Source organism: Leuciscus leuciscus (assembly GCF_965113295.1).
Source record: "Leuciscus leuciscus genome assembly, chromosome: 3".
Lineage (NCBI taxonomy): Eukaryota > Metazoa > Chordata > Actinopteri > Cypriniformes > Leuciscidae > Leuciscus > Leuciscus leuciscus.
The window spans coordinates 66661278-66681496 of NC_138727.1; the positions used below are offsets into that span (position 1 = coordinate 66661278).

The 20219-nt window shown below is 45.8% G+C and overlaps 2 protein-coding genes across 2 annotated transcripts in view; both read left to right on the forward strand.

Annotated features, from left to right (window-relative positions):
* Nucleotides 1-3516, forward strand: part of eri2 (ERI1 exoribonuclease family member 2) — an 8098-nt gene extending 4582 nt beyond the window's left edge. Inside the window, exons 6-9 of the mRNA XM_082165214.1 lie at nt 1609-1709; nt 1800-1881; nt 2262-2350; nt 2497-3516. Coding sequence (XP_082021340.1) covers nt 1609-1709; nt 1800-1881; nt 2262-2350; nt 2497-3462 — 1238 coding nt within the window. The 3' untranslated portion in view covers nt 3463-3516. The remainder of the gene's footprint in view (nt 1-1608; nt 1710-1799; nt 1882-2261; nt 2351-2496) is intronic.
* Nucleotides 3517-12054: 8538 nt separating this feature from the next.
* Nucleotides 12055-20128, forward strand: thumpd1 (THUMP domain containing 1). Its single transcript, XM_082164328.1, has 4 exons — nt 12055-12398; nt 18776-18941; nt 19135-19383; nt 19581-20128. Exons 1-4 carry the CDS (start codon nt 12207-12209, stop codon nt 19901-19903), a joined length of 930 nt encoding a protein of 309 aa, XP_082020454.1. The 5' UTR covers nt 12055-12206; the 3' UTR covers nt 19904-20128.
* Nucleotides 20129-20219: the final 91 nt, after the last annotated feature.

The window sequence follows — 20219 nt, forward strand, 5'->3', positions numbered from 1 at the left end:
TCCATGAGGCGCTGAAACGTCGCCAGTGCCCCGAATAACCCGAAAGGAAGCGTAACAAATTGGCGCAATCCGAACGGCGTGGTGAAGGCTGTTTTTTCTTTGGACATTGGAGTTAAGGGGATCTGCCAATATCCTTTTGTTAAGTCCTATGTCGAGTAAAATCGAGCCGTGCCTAGCCGATCTAGCAACTCCGCGGCATTGGATATGCGTTGGACTTCAACACAGCCTTCACCCTGCGGTAGTCAACACAGACACACACCGAGCCGTCCGTTTTTGGTACTAAAACTATCGGGCTCGCTGTTGTGGCAAAAATTCATTAAACAATCATCAACTGCGTAAGAGACACTCTGAAATTCAAATGATCATTAAAAAGTATTTTATTCTTGCAAGAAGGCCCAGTTGAGACACAGAAGTCACAAGTACAGTCTGTGAAACAAGTGCGACGACTAGAGGGAGGGCAGAGGAGTCTTTATACTGCTTTCAGGGTCTTCTGCTTACAGGCCCTTATCTAAACAAGGGAAAGTTTCTCTGCTAGTGATCTGATCCTGCTGAGTTTATTCTTACAAACTCACAAGTTCTAAATTGGACGGCCTCTGACCCTTCAATCTGCCTCCTCCTGACGTCTCACCTGTTTCCCAGTGTTTAAAAACACACACACATTAGTCATATGTTGGCAGACCACGTACAGTCCTGCAAGGATCATTTCAATGTCTTACTGAAATAAATGAAAATCAATACTGTAAATCAATGAAAATCTAAAATTCCCATTACACTCGCCCAGTCGCTGTGTGACTCCTCTATTACCCCCAGGTCCAGCATAGCTTCTAATTCTGCCTCAACAACCTTTTTTTTGTGTTCAGGCAGGCGGTACGGTCACGCCCGGCTCTGTCTCAATATGGTGCTGAATCAAATTGGTTCGGCCAGGTAGGGGGCGAAAACACGTCCGCAAACTCTGCTTGTAATTTGACTAGATCAGTGAGCTGTGAAGGTGAGAGGTGATGCGAGGCCAGGGCGAGAGATTGTTCTTTGTGGCTCACCTCTGGCCCGAGATCCTCCTCTCCACTCACTACCGTCGCTAGCATCTCTGATTCCTCTTCGCTCCATTTTTTGAGGAGGTTGAGGTGGTATATCTGGCGTGTCCCGCCCCTATCCGTTCGAGCCACTTCATAATTGAGATCTCCTATTCGCTGTGTGACCTCAAAACTTCGCTAATAATTTCGAGCTGGACGTTGGGAGCAATACAAGTACTTTTTCTCCCGGTGTAAATGTTCGCAGTTTGGTTCCCCTGTTGTACAGCTGGCTTTGTCTGTTCTGAGCCTGTAGCAAATTCTCCACCGAGAGCCGCCCCAGTGTATGGAGTTTTGCTCGCAGGTCTAGAACATACTGAATTTCATTTCCGAAGGTCCGTCCTCCCAAGTTTCTTTCAAGACTTCTAAAACCCCGCGGGGCTGACGACCATAAAGAAGCTCGAAGAGGGAAAACCCCTTGCCACAATGTGTAATGCGCGTATGTGTGAGTGTGTGTGTGTGTGTTGATGTAGAAGGTTCATGTGTAACGCGTTTGTGTTGATGTGGAAGGTTCATATGTAATGTGTGTGTGTTGATGTAGACTGGGATTTGGGTGTTTGTTTGCTGTACGAGTGCAAGCGGAAGCAGCTGAGAGTTCCTGGAGCTCTGAAGAGCTGGATCGACCTGCGAGCCACATACAAGGTAACACACACACACACACAGCTCTCCAGCACAGGCTACACTCTGTTGTGTGTGACTCTGGTGTGTGTGTGACTCTAGTGTGTGTGTCAGCTGTTCTATAACAGGAAGCCCAAGGGTCTGAGAGGAGCTCTGCTGGACCTCGGCATCCATTTCACTGGCCGAGAGCACTCAGGTACACACACACTAAACACTGAACACACACACTTCACAACACACACTACACAACACACACACTAAATTTACATTTACATTTATGCATTTGGCAGACGCTTTTATCCAAAGCGACTTACATTGCATTATCCTATACATTTATACATAGGTATGTGCAATCCCCTGGGATCGAACCCACAACCTTACGTTGTTAACGCAATGCTCTTACCACTGAGCTACAGGAAAGCTGTACACACACACTAAACACTGAACACACACACACTACACAACACACACACTAAATACTGAACACACATGCTAAACACTGAACACTGAACACACTACACACTTAATACTGAACACACACACACTCTCTCACTCATACACTCTCTGATGTATCAGGTCTGGTGGACGCTAGGAACACGGCTCTGCTGGCGTGGAGGATGGTGTGTGACGGCTGTTGTCTGACCATCACCAAGACACTGCAGCGGGTGAGTGCCTCCGCCCCCTGCATGACATCACAGACAGGTGACTCCGCCCCCTGTATGACATAACAGCCAATCAGGAGCCAGCGCTGACGTTTATTACAGCAGCATCTCTCTCTCTCTCTCTCTCTCTCTCTCTCTCTCTCTCTCAGGCGCTGGTGAAGGCCAGACCTCAGCGGGGAAACATCTGTGCAGCGCCGAGTGTGTGTCACTCTGCTCCGAGTGTGTGTGACGCTCCGCAGACGAGTGTGTGTCGCTCTGCTCCGAGTGTGTGTGACGCTCCGCAGACGAGTGTATGTCGCTCTGCTCCGAGTGTGTGTGACGCTCCGCAGACGAATGTGTGTCGCTCTGCTCCGAGTGTGTGTGACGCTCCGCAGACGAGTGTGTGTCGCTCTGCTCCGAGTGTGTGTGACGATCCGCAGACGAGTGTGTGTCGCTCTGCTCCGAGTGTGTGTGACGCTCCGCAGACGAGTGTGTGTCGAGCGCTTGTGTCGCTGGTCACCGTCCTCTCCAGCACAAACACAGCGCTGGGGAAGACCAGCAACACTGCGCTGGCCGGGCTCTCCGACACGACCTACGACCCCGATACCCCTGACGCCTGCTGGAGCGACGGAGTCCTGCTGACCGAGGAGGGGGAGGAGCCTGTTGCTCTGGGGGCAGAGCCTGATGAGAACCAACCCATCAAAACCACATCAGACTGGCTCAAACCCAGCATCTCCTGTGTCTCCACCAGTCTCTTTAAAACACCCAGACCGGTCCCGCACAAACACACACACTCACACACTCTCACACACACTGACCCGTATGGCCCACTCTCTCGCTTCTTAGGCCACGCCCCGTTCCGCGTTCACAGAGACACGCCCCCCAGAGCCCCGCCCCCCAGCAGGCTCCGCCCCCCTGGCCCCGCTGCTGCCAGTCTCTCTGGGAAGCGCACGGCTCCTCTGTGTGTGTGTGGCCGCAGGGCCCGGCGCCTGACGGTGGGGAACGGGGGCCCGAACCACGGGCGTGTGTTCTTCTGTTGCCCCGTCACACGCCACAGCTGCGGCTTCTTCCAGTGGGAGAGTGGGCTGATCATGGCCAGAACACCACACGCCTGCAGGACCACCGCCCTCAGATGAGCACACCACCTCATCATCACACCACCTCATCATCACCCCGTCATGAGCGGCCAGAACACACACGCCTGCAGGACCACCGCCCTCAGATGAGCACACCACCTCATCATCACCCCGTCATGAGCGGCCAGAACACACACGCCTGCAGGTCCACCGCCCTCAGATGAGCACACCACCTCATCATCACCCCACCTCATCATCACCCCGTCATGAGCGGCCAGAACACACACGCCTGCAGGTCCACCGCCCTCAGATGAGCACACCACCTCATCATCACCCCGTCATGAGCGGCCAGAACACACACGCCTGCAGGTCCACCGCCCTCAGATGAGCACACCACCTCATCATCACCCCACCTCATCATCACCCCGTCATGAGCGGCCAGAACACACACGCCTGCAGGTCCACCGCCCTCAGATGAGCACACCACCTCATCATCACCCCACCTCATCATCACCCCGTCATGAGCGGCCAGAACACACACGCCTGCAGGTCCACCGCCCTCAGATGAGCACACCACCTCATCATCACACCACCTCATCATCACCCCACCTCATCATCACCCCGTCATGAGCGGCCAGAACACCACACGCCTGCAGGTCCACCGCCCTCAGATGAGCACACCACCTCATCATCACCCCGTCATGAGCGGCCAGAACACCACACGCCTGCAGGTCCACCGCCCTCAGATGAGCACACCACCTCATCATCACCCCACCTCATCATCACGCCGTCATGAGCGGCCAGAACACACACGCCTACAGGTCCACCGCCCTCAGATGAGCACACCACCTCATCATCACACCACCTCATCATCACCCCGTCATGAGCGGCCAGAACACACACGCCTGCAGGTCCACCGCCCTCAGATGAGCACACCACCTCATCATCACCCCACCTCATCATCACCCCGTCATGAGCGGCCAGAACACACACGCCTGCAGGTCCACCGCCCTCAGATGAGCCCACCACCTCATCATCACCCCGTCATGAGCGGCCAGAACACACACGCCTGCAGGTCCACCGCCCTCAGATGAGCACACCATCTCATCATCACGCCGTCATGAGCGGCCAGAACACACACGCCTGCAGGTCCACCGCCCTCAGATGAGCACACCACCTCATCATCACACCACCTCATCATCACCCCGTCATGAGCGGCCAGAACACACACGCCTGCAGGTCCACCGCCCTCAGATGAGCACACCACCTCATCATCACACCACCTCATCATCACCCCGTCATGAGCGGCCAGAACACACACGCCTGCAGGTCCACCGCCCTCAGATGAGCACACCACCTCATCATCACACCACCTCATCATCACCCCGTCATGAGCGGCCAGAACACACACGCCTGCAGGTCCACCGCCCTCAGATGAGCACACCACCTCATCATCACACCACCTCATCATCACCCCACCTCATCATCACCCCGTCATGAGCGGCCAGAACACCACACGCCTGCAGGTCCACCGCCCTCAGATGAGCACACCACCTCATCATCACCCCACCTCATCATCACGCCGTCATGAGCGGCCAGAACACACACGCCTGCAGGACCACCGCCCTCAGATGAGCACACCACCTCATCATCACCCCGTCATGAGCGGCCAGAACACACACGCCTGCAGGTCCACCGCCCTCAGATGAGCACACCACCTCATCATCACCCCGTCATGAGCGGCCAGAACACACACGCCTGCAGGTCCACCGCCCTCAGATGAGCACACCACCTCATCATCACACCACCTCATCATCACCCCGTCATGAGCGGCCAGAACACACATGCCTGCAGGTCCACCGCCCTCAGATGAGCACACCACCTCATCATCACACCACCTCATCATCACCCCGTCATGAGCGGCCAGAACACACACGCCTGCAGGACCACCGCCCTCAGATGAGCACACCACCTCATCATCACCCCGTCATGAGCGGCCAGAACACACGCCTGCAGGTCCATCGCCCTCAGATGAGCACACCACCTCATCATCACCCCGTCATGAGCGGCCAGAACACACGCCTGCAGGTCCATCGCCCTCAGATGAGCACACCACCTCATCATCACACCACCTCATCATCACCCCGTCATGAGCGGCCAGAACACACACGCCTGCAGGTCCATCGCCCTCAGATGAGCACACCACCTCATCATCACCCCGTCATGAGCGGCCAGAACACACACGCCTGCAGGTCCACCGCCCTCAGATGAGCACACCACCTCATCATCACCCCGTCATGAGCGGCCAGAACACCACACGCCTGCAGGTCCACCGCCCTCAGATGAGCACACCACCTCATCATCACCCCACCTCATCATCACGCCGTCATGAGCGGCCAGAACACACACGCCTACAGGTCCACCGCCCTCAGATGAGCACACCACCTCATCATCACACCACCTCATCATCACCCCGTCATGAGCGGCCAGAACACACACGCCTGCAGGTCCACCGCCCTCAGATGAGCACACCACCTCATCATCACCCCACCTCATCATCACCCCGTCATGAGCGGCCAGAACACACACGCCTGCAGGTCCACCGCCCTCAGATGAGCACACCACCTCATCATCACCCCGTCATGAGCGGCCAGAACACACACGCCTGCAGGTCCACCGCCCTCAGATGAGCACACCATCTCATCATCACGCCGTCATGAGCGGCCAGAACACACACGCCTGCAGGTCCACCGCCCTCAGATGAGCACACCACCTCATCATCACACCACCTCATCATCACCCCGTCATGAGCGGCCAGAACACACACGCCTGCAGGTCCACCGCCCTCAGATGAGCACACCACCTCATCATCACACCACCTCATCATCACCCCGTCATGAGCGGCCAGAACACACACGCCTGCAGGTCCACCGCCCTCAGATGAGCACACCACCTCATCATCACACCACCTCATCATCACCCCACCTCATCATCACCCCGTCATGAGCGGCCAGAACACCACACGCCTGCAGGTCCACCGCCCTCAGATGAGCACACCACCTCATCATCACCCCACCTCATCATCACGCCGTCATGAGCGGCCAGAACACACACGCCTGCAGGACCACCGCCCTCAGATGAGCACACCACCTCATCATCACCCCGTCATGAGCGGCCAGAACACACACGCCTGCAGGTCCACCGCCCTCAGATGAGCACACCACCTCATCATCACCCCGTCATGAGCGGCCAGAACACACACGCCTGCAGGTCCACCGCCCTCAGATGAGCACACCACCTCATCATCACACCACCTCATCATCACCCCGTCATGAGCGGCCAGAACACACATGCCTGCAGGTCCACCGCCCTCAGATGAGCACACCACCTCATCATCACACCACCTCATCATCACCCCGTCATGAGCGGCCAGAACACACACGCCTGCAGGACCACCGCCCTCAGATGAGCACACCACCTCATCATCACCCCGTCATGAGCGGCCAGAACACACGCCTGCAGGTCCATCGCCCTCAGATGAGCACACCACCTCATCATCACCCCGTCATGAGCGGCCAGAACACACGCCTGCAGGTCCATCGCCCTCAGATGAGCACACCACCTCATCATCACACCACCTCATCATCACCCCGTCATGAGCGGCCAGAACACACACGCCTGCAGGTCCATCGCCCTCAGATGAGCACACCACCTCATCATCACCCCGTCATGAGCGGCCAGAACACACACGCCTGCAGGACCACCGCCCTCAGATGAGCACACCACCTCATCATCACCCCGTCATGAGCGGCCAGAACACACGCCTGCAGGTCCATCGCCCTCAGATGAGCACACCACCTCATCATCACACCACCTCATCATCACCCCGTCATGAGCGGCCAGAACACACACGCCTGCAGGTCCATCGCCCTCAGATGAGCACACCACCTCATCATCACCCCGTCATGAGCGGCCAGAACACACACGCCTGCAGGACCACCGCCCTCGTATGAGACCTGCGTGAAGTTGGCCCCCCACCCAACGCAAAACGTCGTCAAACTATGCTCAATCGTTTGTGCTCCGTTTGTGCTGGTTTGTGCTGTACATTTTTTCGTTTGTGCTGTTTCGGTTTTTTAGATATTAAAAAAATATTTTTAGGTCATTCTGAGGTCACTCAGCCCCCCCACATGCTCCAAATTCACCCAAAATAGTCTCGTTTGTTTGTGCTTCGTTTGTGCTGGTTAGTGCCGGTGAAATTTTCGTTTGTGCTGCGTTGGGTTTTAAAATATCAGAAATTGAATTATAGACGATGACGTCACCAGCCCCCCCACATGCTCCAAATTCACCCAAAATAGTCTTGTTCGTTTGTGCTTTGTTTGTGCTGGTTTGTGCTGTAAAAAGTTTCGTTTGTGCTGCTCCGGTTTTTTAGATATTAAAATAATAATATGTGGTCATTCTCAGGTCACTCAGCCCCCCACATGCTCCAAATTCACCCAAAATAGTCTCGTTCGTTTGTGCTTCGTTTGTGCTGGTTTGTGCCGGTAAAATTTTCGTTTGTGCTGCGTTGGGTTTTAAAATATTATACATTCAATTATTGTTGATGACGTCACCAGCCCCCGCATGCTTCAAATTCACCCAAACTATGCTCAATCGTTTGTGCTTCGTTTGTGCTGGTTTGTGCTGTAAAAAGTTTCGTTTGTGCTGCTTCGGTTTTTTAGATATTAAAATTATATTTTTAGGTCATTCTGAGGTCACTCAGCCCCCCCACATGCTCCAAATTCACCCAAAATAGTCTCATTCGTTTGTGCTTCGTTTGTGCTGGTTTGTGCCGGTAAAATTTTCGTTTGTGCTGCGTTGGGTTTTAAAATATCAGAAATTGAATTATAGACGATGACGTCACCAGCCCCCCCACATGCTCCAAATTCACCCAAAATAGTCTCGTTCGTTTGTGCTTTGTTTGTGCTGTTTTGTGCCGGTACAATTTTCGTTTGTGCTGCATCGGCCTTTAAAATATTAGACACTGAATGAAAAGCGAATTATAGACGGTGAATTCACCAGCCCCCCACCTGCTCCAAATTCACCCCAAACATGCTCAATCGTTTGTCTTCGTCTGTGCTGCAACACACACACACACACACACACACACATATATATATATATATATATATATATATATATATTTTTTTTTTTTTTTTACAGTAGCTAGTTGAAGTAACAAGGTAAGACCGAAACGGATTAAATTAATCAAAAGTGAAAAAATTATCAAAAATGTAATTTTCCACAAAAAATATTAAACATAAAAAAACACACAAATAAAACACGCAATATTTATTAAAATAGGTAATACAAAATACAATACAAAATAAGAGCCTTTCTTAACGGAGCAGTGAGCACCAATAATAATTGAGCACAAAATCAACATCTTATGATTTCTAAAGAATAATGTGACATTGAAAACTGGAGTAATGATGCAGAAAATTCACCTTTGACATTACAGGAATAAATTACATTTGAATTAGGCCTATATTAAAACATTAAAATATGAATTATATGAAAATATCTATTTATAGGCTAATCATTTTTCACAATATCAGCAGCACTCCCAAACTGTAATACATTACAGATTACTTTATTACTTTTATTTAAAGGTAATTATTTACCTTACAATAAAGGCTGTCTCAGAATTGTATGCATTAGCTACTCCAGTTACTTTCACCAAAATAACTACAGAAGTAGAACTTAACATTTCTAAAACGACTAGGGCTGTAACAATATGCAATATGAAACCGAAATCCCGACGCTCCATCCACGAACCTGTGTTGCGGTGTGAGAAGGCAGAATCGCGACACACCCCTTCCAACTCCAGAGTCCAGATCCAATGCTACTACATCTTCATATCACTATTATTTGAAGTTAACATTATAAAATACATAGACTTACACCACAAAAATAGTTGAGGATAAATTCTTTAAAATTGGTCAATTCCAGCGTTATGGACGTGACATTTGCAAGTCAAAACTTTAAGTAGCCTATAAATGATCAGAAAATGCACTTAATACCAATATATTGAAACGTCTGTTATATATCCATAGGCTTCTCCCTTAATAAAGGAGTCCAGACATTAGAAAAATATCAGTCTACTCATGCGTTTTATATTTATGAGGGAAATAGCATGTGCGTTACATTTTGTTTAGTAATTCTATTAATTACACTGCGCAAACCAAAAGTAATACTAGCCTACCTACCGGATGAAGAAGCGTTGTCTCTCCGCAGAACATAAATTATTCATTTTATTTAATTTTTCGTGTTTGCATTTATGAGGAAAAAACAATGTAACGGACGGAGAACTGCGTTACGGACTGACCGCTCTAAAAACGGCACTAAAAGACTGCTTTAAAACTTTCACAGAGACCTCAAACAGAAAGCACAAAGCCTTTCTTTAAGGTGAAATTCGTTTTGTATTAATTGTATCTTAATTTTAATCATTGTTTCATCTACCAAATGCCAGGATTTAATAGCCAAAATAAGAAGTAAATAGGCCTATATCAGACAAAGCGCCGGCGCCTAAACTGCAGTTGGTCTCATAAATGAACCGAAACTCAGCGCCTAGGCCTACTTGCATCACAGACATGTCTACTTTTAAACAGAACAATTCAAAACGAAAGAAAACAGACTGCTCTCTGCGTATGTATGAAATGTGCATTTCTCTGTGGTGCGTTCACGAAATGCAGGCTGGTTGAAGTCACCGTCTATAATTCGCTTTTCATTCAGTGTCTAATATTTTAAAGGCCGATGCAGCACAAACGAAAATTGTACCGGCACAAAACAGCACAAACAAAGCACAAACGAACGAGACTATTTTGGGTGAATTTGGAGCATGTGGGGGGGCTGGTGACGTCATCGTCTATAATTCAATTTCTGATATTTTAAAACCCAACGCAGCACAAACGAAAATTTTACCGGCACAAACCAGCACAAACGAAGCACAAACGAATGAGACTATTTTGGGTGAATTTGGAGCATGTTGGGGGGCTGAGTGACCTCAGAATGACCTAAAAATATAATTTTAATATCTAAAAAACCGAAGCAGCACAAACGAAACTTTTTACAGCACAAACCAGCACAAACGAAGCACAAACGATTGAGCATAGTTTGGGTGAATTTGAAGCATGTGGGGGGGCTGGTGACGTCATCAACAATAATTGAATGTATAATATTTTAAAACCCAACGCAGCTCAAACGAAAATTTTACCGGCACAAACCAGCACAAACGAAGCACAAACGAACGAGACTATTTTGGGTGAATTTGGAGCATGTGGGGGGGCTGAGTGACCTCAGAATGACCTAAAAATATTTTTTTAATATCTAAAAAACCGAAACAGCACAAACGAAAAATTTTACAGCACAAACCAGCACAAACGGAGCACAAACGATTGAGCATAGTTTGACGACGTTTTGCGTTGGGTGGGGGGCCAACTTCACGCAGGTTCAGATGAGCACACCACCTCATCATCACCCCGTCATGAGCGGCCAGAACACACGCCTGCAGGTCCACCGCCCTCAGATGAGCACACCACCTCATTATCACACCACCTCATCATCACACCACCTCATCAGCACACCATCTCATCATCACCCCACCTCATCAGCACACCACCTCATCATCACACCACCTCATCATCACACCACCTCATCAGCACACCATCTCATCATCACCCCGTCATGAGCGGCCAGAACACACACGCCTGCAGGTCCACCGCCCTCAGATGAGCACACCACCTCATCATCACACCACCTCATCATCAGCCCGTCATGAGCGGCCAGAACACACACGCCTGCAGGACCACCACCCTCAGATGATTGTATATTTTGTATTGTAAATAAGCATTTATTTAAAAGGTGACTTGAAATAAAATTTTTTTTTAACACTTTACATGATGGCGTCTATATAATAATGCATTAAAAACGTATTAATCATGCACCTGCGTTGGATGATAAAACTGTATGTTAATGGACAATTGTAACCACAGTTATAATACATTATAATCTTATCTATTCATTGTTACAACTTTAGAAAGAATAATGGGAAACACTTTACAATAAGGTTCATTGGTTAACGACATTAGTTAACAAACTAATAATGAACTGCACTTCTACTGTGTTTATTAATCTTAGTTAATTAATATATTAATTTGAACATTTACTAATACAATATTAAAATCAAAGGTTGTATTTGTTAACATTAGTTAATGCCCTGTGAACAAACAATGAACAGCTGGATTATTATGAACTAATATTAATAAATACTGTAACAAATGTATTGCTCATTGTTAGTTTAATACATAAATTAATGTTAACAAATGAGCATTATTGTAATGTGTTACCGAATAATGCATTAAAACATGATAAAAAAAACATAACATATAACAAGGAATCTGCTCATTCTAATGCATTTTAATTTTTTGATTACAAATTGCTTAATGCATTACAACATATACATTACAAATGCCTTGTTAATACATAAAGGATTCAAGTGTTGAGCAAAACTTTTTATTTATACACATTTCATTATTTTGTTTATGAAAGAGAGTTCGTGTGATGCATATTTATGGAACTTCTAATTTGAAACCGTGCAAAACGCGTTTCGTAATCATATGTCCCTTTCGTGGCCCTGTATGACGCGTGCTCCGGAACGCTTGAAGCGCGACTGACACAAACACACGCGTGCCCGGAGCGCGTTTACATCCTCAGAGTTTCTTCACCACTTTTTTAATCTCAAGGAGATTTGTTTGATAAAGCTAGTCATGTCTGACACGCGCAAGAGGACGAGGAAGCGCTTCGGCGGGCACGCGCACAAGAGACAGAGGGGCTCCCGTGAGCTGGAGGTGGGCGCGCAGGGGGTGCTCATCACCTGCAACATGAACGAGCGCAAGTGTACGAGCGAAGCCTTCAGCCTCCTCAACGAGTACGCGGACGCGCTCTACGGCCCTGAGCAGGTGAGCAGCATGATGTGTTACTGTAGTATAGTGCACTATAGAGATGTGTTACTGTAGTATAGTGCACTATAGAGATGTGTTACTGTAGTGCACTATAGAGATGTGTTACTGTAGTGCACTATAGAGATGTGTTACTGTAGTGCACTATAGAGATGTGTTACTGTAGTGCACTATAGAGATGTGTTACTGTAGTATAGTGCACTATAGAGATGTGTTACTGTAGTATAGTGCACTATAGAGATGTGTTACTGTAGTGCACTATAGAGATGTGTTACTGTAGTGCACTATAGAGATGTGTTACTGTAGTGCACTATAGAGATGTGTTACTGTAGTGCACTATAGAGATGTGTTACTGTAGTGCACTATAGAGATGTGTTACTGTAGTGTAGTGCACTATAGAGATGTGTTACTGTAGTATAGTGCACTATAGAGATGTGTTACTGTAGTATAGTGCACTATAGAGATGTGTTACTGTAGTATAGTGGACTATAGAGATGTGTTACTGTAGTGCACTATAGAGATGTGTTACTGTAGTGCACTATAGAGATGTGTTACTGTAGTGTAGTGTACTATAGAGATGTGTTACTGTAGTGCACTATAGAGATGTGTTACTGTAGTATAGTGCACTATAGAGATGTGTTACTGTAGTGTAGTGCACTATAGAGATGTGTTACTGTAGTATAGTGCACTATAGAGATGTGTTACTGTAGTATAGTGCACTATAGAGATGTGTTACTGTAGTATAGTGCACTATAGAGATGTGTTACTGTAGTGCACTATAGAGATGTGTTACTGTAGTATAGTGCACTATATGTGTTACTGTAGTGTACTATAGAGATGTGTCACTGTAGTATAGTGCACTATAGAGGTGTTACTGTAGTATAGTGCACTATATGTGTTACTGTAGTGCACTATAGAGATGTGTTACTGTAGTGCACTATAGAGGTGTTACTGTAGTGTAGTGCACTATATGTGTTACTGTAGTGCACTATAGAGATGTGTTACTGTAGTGCACTATAGAGATGTGTTACTGTAGTGCACTATAGAGATGTGTTACTGTAGTGTACTATAGAGATGTGTTACTGTAGTGCACTATAGAGATGTGTTACTGTAGTATAGTGCACTATATGTGTTACTGTAGTGCACTATAGAGATGTGTTACTGTAGTGCACTATAGAGGTGTTACTGTAGTGTAGTGCACTATATGTGTTACTGTAGTGCACTATAGAGATGTGTTACTGTAGTGCACTATAGAGGTGTTACTGTAGTATAGTGCACTATATGTGTTACTGTAGTGCACTATAGAGATGTGTTACTGTAGTGCACTATAGAGATGTGTTACTGTAGTGCACTATAGAGATGTGTTACTGTAGTGCACTATAGAGATGTTACTGTAGTGCACTATAGAGGTGTTACTGTAGTATAGTGCACTATAGAGATGTGTTACTGTAGTGCACTATAGAGATGTGTTACTGTAGTATAGTGCACTATATGTGTTACTGTAGTGCACTATAGAGAGGTGTTACTGTAGTATAGTGCACTATGTGTTACTGTAGTGCACTATAGAGATGTGTTACTGTAGTGCACTATAGAGATGTGTTACTGTAGTATAGTGCACTATATGTGTTACTGTAGTGCACTATAGAGATGTGTTACTGTAGTGCACTATAGAGATGTGTTACTGTAGTGCACTATAGAGATGTGTTACTGTAGTGCACTATAGAGATGTGTTACTGTAGTGCACTATAGAGATGTGTTACTGTAGTGCACTATAGAGATGTGTTACTGTAGTGCACTATAGAGGTGTGTTACTGTAGTGCACTATAGAGGTGTTACTGTAGTATAGTGCACTATAGAGATGTGTTACTGTAGTGCACTATAGAGATGTTACTGTAGTTTAGTGCACTATAGAGATGTGTTACTGTAGTGCACTATAGAGATGTGTTACTGTAGTGCACTATAGAGATGTGTTACTGTAGTGCACTATAGAGATGTGTTACTGTAGTGCACTATAGAGGTGTTACTGTAGTGCACTATAGAGGTGTTACTGTAGTATAGTGCACTATAGAGATGTGTTACTGTAGTGCACTATAGAGATGTGTTACTGTAGTATAGTGCACTATATGTGTTACTGTAGTGTACTATAGAGAAGTGTTACTGTAGTATAGTGCACTATAGAGGTGTTACTGTAGTATAGTGCACTATATTTGTTACTGTAGTGCACTATAGAGATGTGTTACTGTAGTGCACTATAGAGGTGTTACTGTAGTGTAGTGCACTATATGTGTTACTGTAGTGCACTATAGAGATGTGTTACTGTAGTGCACTATAGAGATGTGTTACTGTAGTGCACTATAGAGATGTGTTACTGTAGTGTACTATAGAGATGTGTTACTGTAGTGCACTATAGAGATGTGTTACTGTAGTATAGTGCACTATATGTGTTACTGTAGTGCACTATAGAGATGTGTTACTGTAGTGCACTATAGAGGTGTTACTGTAGTGTAGTGCACTATATGTGTTACTGTAGTGCACTATAGAGATGTGTTACTGTAGTGCACTATAGAGGTGTTACTGTAGTATAGTGCACTATATGTGTTACTGTAGTGCACTATAGAGATGTGTTACTGTAGTGCACTATAGAGATGTGTTACTGTAGTGCACTATAGAGATGTGTTACTGTAGTGCACTATAGAGGTGTTACTGTAGTATAGTGCACTATAGAGATGTGTTACTGTAGTGCACTATAGAGATGTGTTACTGTAGTATAGTGCACTATATGTGTTACTGTAGTGCACTATAGAGAGGTGTTACTGTAGTATAGTGCACTATGTGTTACTGTAGTGCACTATAGAGATGTGTTACTGTAGTGCACTATAGAGATGTGTTACTGTAGTATAGTGCACTATATGTGTTACTGTAGTGCACTATAGAGATGTGTTACTGTAGTGCACTATAGAGATGTGTTACTGTAGTGCACTATAGAGATGTGTTACTGTAGTGCACTATAGAGATGTGTTACTGTAGTGCACTATAGAGGTGTGTTACTGTAGTGCACTATAGAGGTGTTACTGTAGTATAGTGCACTATAGAGATGTGTTACTGTAGTGCACTATAGAGATGTTACTGTAGTTTAGTGCACTATAGAGATGTTACTGTAGTTTAGTGCACTATAGAGATGTGTTACTGTAGTGCACTATAGAGATGTGTTACTGTAGTGCACTATAGAGATGTGTTACTGTAGTGCACTATAGAGATGTGTTACTGTAGTGCACTATAGAGGTGTGTTACTGTAGTGCACTATAGAGGTGTTACTGTAGTATAGTGCACTATAGAGATGTGTTACTGTAGTGCACTATAGAGATGTTACTGTAGTTTAGTGCACTATAGAGATGTGTTACTGTAGTGCACTATAGAGATGTGTTACTGTAGTGTAGTGCACTATAGAGATGTGTTACTGTAGTGCACTATAGAGATGTGTTACTGTAGTGTAGTGCACTATAGAGATGTGTTACTGTAGTGCACTATAGAGGTGTTACTGTAGTGTAGTGCACTATGTGTTACTGTAGTGCACTATAGAGATGTGTTACTGTAGTATAGTGCACTATATGTGTTACTGTAGTGCACTATAGAGATGTGTTACTGTAGTGCACTATAGAGATGTGTTACTGTAGTGCACTATAGAGATGTGGTACTGTAGTGCACTATAGAGGTGTTACTGTTGTGCACTATAGAGGTGTTACTGTAGTATAGTGCACTATAGAGATGTGTTACTGTAGTGCACTATAGAGATGTGTTACTGTAGTATAGTGCACTATATGTGTTACTGTAGTGCACTATAGAGAGGTGTTACTGTAGTATAGTGCACTATATGTGTTACTGTAGTGCACTATAGAGATGTTACTGTAGTGCACTATAGAGATGTGTTACTGTAGTATAGTGCACTATATGTGTTACTGTAGTGCACTATAGAGATGTTACTGTAGTGCACTATAGAGAGGTGTTACTGTAGTGCACTATAGAGATGTGTTACTGTAGTGCACTATAGAGGTGTTACTGTAGTATAGTGCACTATAGAGATGTGTTACTGTAGTGCACTATAGAGATGTGTTACTGTAGTTTAGTGCACTATAGAGATGTGTTACTGTAGTGCACTATAGAGATGTGTTACTGTAGTGTAGTGCACTATAGAGATGTGTTACTGTAGTGCACTATAGAGATGTGTTACTGTAGTGTAGTGCACTATAGAGATGTGTTACTGTAGTTTAGTGCACTATAGAGATGTGTTACTGTAGTTTAGTGCACTATAGAGATGTGTTACTGTAGTGTAGTGCACTATAGAGATGTGTTACTGTAGTATAGTGCACTATAGAGATGTGTTACTGTAGTGTAGTGCACTATAGAGATGTGTTACTGTAGTGTAGTGCACTATAGAGATGTGTTACTGTAGTGTAGTGCACTATAGAGATGTGTTACTGTAGTGCACTATAGAGATGTGTTACTGTAGTATAGTGCACTATAGAGATGTGTTACTGTAGTGCACTATAGAGATGTGTTACTGTAGTGTAGTGCACTATAGAGATGTGTTACTGTAGTGCACTATAGAGATGTGTTACTGTAGTGTAGTGCACTATAGAGATGTGTTACTGTAGTGCACTATAGAGATGTGTTACTGTAGTGTAGTGCACTATAGAGGTGTTACTGTAGTATAGTGCACTATGTGTTACTGTAGTGCACTATAGAGATGTGTTACTGTAGTGCACTATAGAGGTGTTACTGTAGTATAGTGCACTATAGAGATGTGTTACTGTAGTGTAGTGCACTATAGAGATGTGTTACTGTAGTGCACTATAGAGATGTGTTACTGTAGTGTAGTGCACTATAGAGATGTGTTACTGTAGTATAGTGCACTATAGAGATGTGTTACTGTAGTGCACTATAGAGATGTGTTACTGTAGTGTAGTGCACTATAGAGATGTGTTACTGTAGTATAGTGCACTATAGAGATGTGTTACTGTAGTGCACTATAGAGATGTGTTACTGTAGTGTAGTGCACTATAGAGATGTGTTACTGTAGTGTAGTGCACTATAGAGGTGTTACTGTAGTGCACTATAGAGATGTGTTACTGTAGTGCACTATAGAGGTGTTACTGTAGTATAGTGCACTATAGAGATGTGTTACTGTAGTGCACTATAGAGGTGTTACTGTAGTATAGTGTACTATAGAGATGTGTTACTGTAGTGCACTATAGAGATGTGTTACTGTAGTGCACTATAGAGATGAGTTACTGTAGTGCACTATAGAGATGTGTTACTGTAGTATAGTGCACTATAGAGATGTGTTACTGTAGTGCACTATAGAGGTGTTACTGTAGTGTAGTGCACTATAGAGATGTGTTACTGTAGTGCACTATAGAGATGTGTTACTGTAGTGCACTATAGAGATGTGTTACTGTAGTGCACTATAGAGATGTGTTACTGTAGTGCACTATAGAGATGTGTTACTGTAGTGCACTATAGAGATGTGTTACTGTAGTATAGTGCACTATAGAGATGTGTTACTGTAGTGCACTATAGAGGTGTTACTGTAGTGTAGTGCACTATAGAGATGTTACTGTAGTGCACTATAGAGATGTGTTACTGTAGTGCACTATAGAGATGAGTTACTGTAGTGCACTATAGAGATGTGTTACTGTAGTATAGTGCACTATAGAGAGGTGTTACTGTAGTGTAGTGCACTATAGAGGTGTTACTGTAGTGTAGTGCACTATAGAGATGTGTTACTGTAGTGCACTATAGAGATGTGTTACTGTAGTGCACTATAGAGATGTGTTACTGTAGTGCACTATAGAGATGAGTTACTGTAGTGCACTATAGAGATGAGTTACTGTAGTGCACTATAGAGATGTGTTACTGTAGTATAGTGCACTATAGAGGTGTTACTGTAGTGTAGTGCACTATAGAGATGTGTTACTGTAGTGCACTATAGAGATGTGTTACTGTAGTGTAGTGCACTATAGAGATGTGTTACTGTAGTGCACTATAGAGATGAGTTACTGTAGTGCACTATAGAGATGTGTTACTGTAGTATAGTGCACTATAGAGGTGTTACTGTAGTGTAGTGCACTATAGAGATGTGTTACTGTAGTGCACTATAGAGATGTGTTACTGTAGTATAGTGCACTATAGAGGTGTTACTGTAGTATAGTGCACTATAGAGATGTGTTACTGTAGTGCACTATAGAGATGTTACTGTAGTATAGTGCACTATAGAGGTGTTACTGTAGTATAGTGCACTATAGAGATGTGTTACTGTAGTGCACTATAGAGATGTGTTACTGTAGTGTACTATAGAGATTATAGTGTGTGTGTTCCAGCCCACAGACTGCCTGAGTGAGGATGAGGAGGGTGATGAAGACGCTGAGGCTGCGCTGAAGAAGGAAGTGTCTCAGATTCAGTCGTCGATGAAGAAGCGTCAGCAGAGGTTCAGTGCGGTCGACAGCGGAGCCAATAACGTCGTGTTCATTCGCACGCATGGAGTCGGTGAGAGAGTCAGGTCAGAGCGTCACATGAGCTGCACCTGAACAGGTGATAACACTCTGTCTCTCTCTCTCCTCTCTCTCTCTCCCCCCCTTCTCTCTCTCTCCTCTCTCTCTCTCTCTCCCTCTCTCTCTCCCTCTCTCTCTCTCTCCCCCTCTCTCTCTCCCCCTCTCTCTCCATCTCTCCCCCCCCTCAGACCCAGAGGAGCTGGTTCATCACATCCTGTCGGACCTGCACCAGACGAAGAAGAGGAAGTCTCGTGTGATCCTGCGCATGCTGCCGGTCAGCGGCACGTGTCGAGCGTTCCCAGAGGACATGGAGAAGTTTCTGAGCGAGTATCTGGAGCGCTGGTTCAAGGCGCCGCTGAGGGCCACGTACCAGATCTGCTTCAAAGCCCGAAACAGCAGCCACAGCAAGAGGGACGACGTCATCAAAGCCGTCGCTGGTACGTCATCATCATCATCATCATCATGATGGTTCAATGACTCACTCAGAGATACTTCACTTCTTTCATTACTGGATGAATCACATTGTGAAAGTGTTTTTGCAGAATCTCTTGAATGAATGATTCAGTTTTCTTTGGTTTAAGAGCACTGTTTGCTTCTGTCTCTTGTAAGATGAATGTGTTGCGATGGCTTTCAGGTTTGGTGGATAAGATGAACCCGCTGCATAAGGTGGACCTGAGCAACCCTGAGCTGAGCATCATCATAGAGATCATCAAGAGTGTCTGCTGCGTCAGTGTCGTCACCGACTACATGCTCTTCCGCAAGTACAACCTGCAGGAAGTGGCGAAGGAGCCCACCAATCAGAGCGCAGGCCCACAGGAAGCAGCGAAGGAGCCCACCAATCAGAGCACAGGCCCACAGGAAGCAGCCAATCAGACGCAGGAGCACAAGTGTGGAGAGAAAGCAGAGGGCGGTGACGTTTCCACCGGCAACGGGAGCAAGGAGGCGGAGCTTGAGTGAATTAGCTGCGCAGACGTGGCGTTTTAAAACCATTTTTACTTTGTTTGCGTTTGTGTCCTGGCTTTTGTTTTTTAAGCAGCGTTTCAGTGTCAGCAGGATTTCACACTCTTTGATTTGACTGTTTGTATGGTACTCTTGTGTTATTTCAAACACGTTTCCCTCTGGAAATACGAGGTGTGGAAATGAAATAAAGAACTTAAGTCACATGCGTTTTACCAGTAATAATGTCTGTTTTGAATTTTTGAGCCATTTTGCATCTCAGGTGAGAGTGTCTGTGGAATATGAAATAATGTGTAACATTATAATGGATAACATT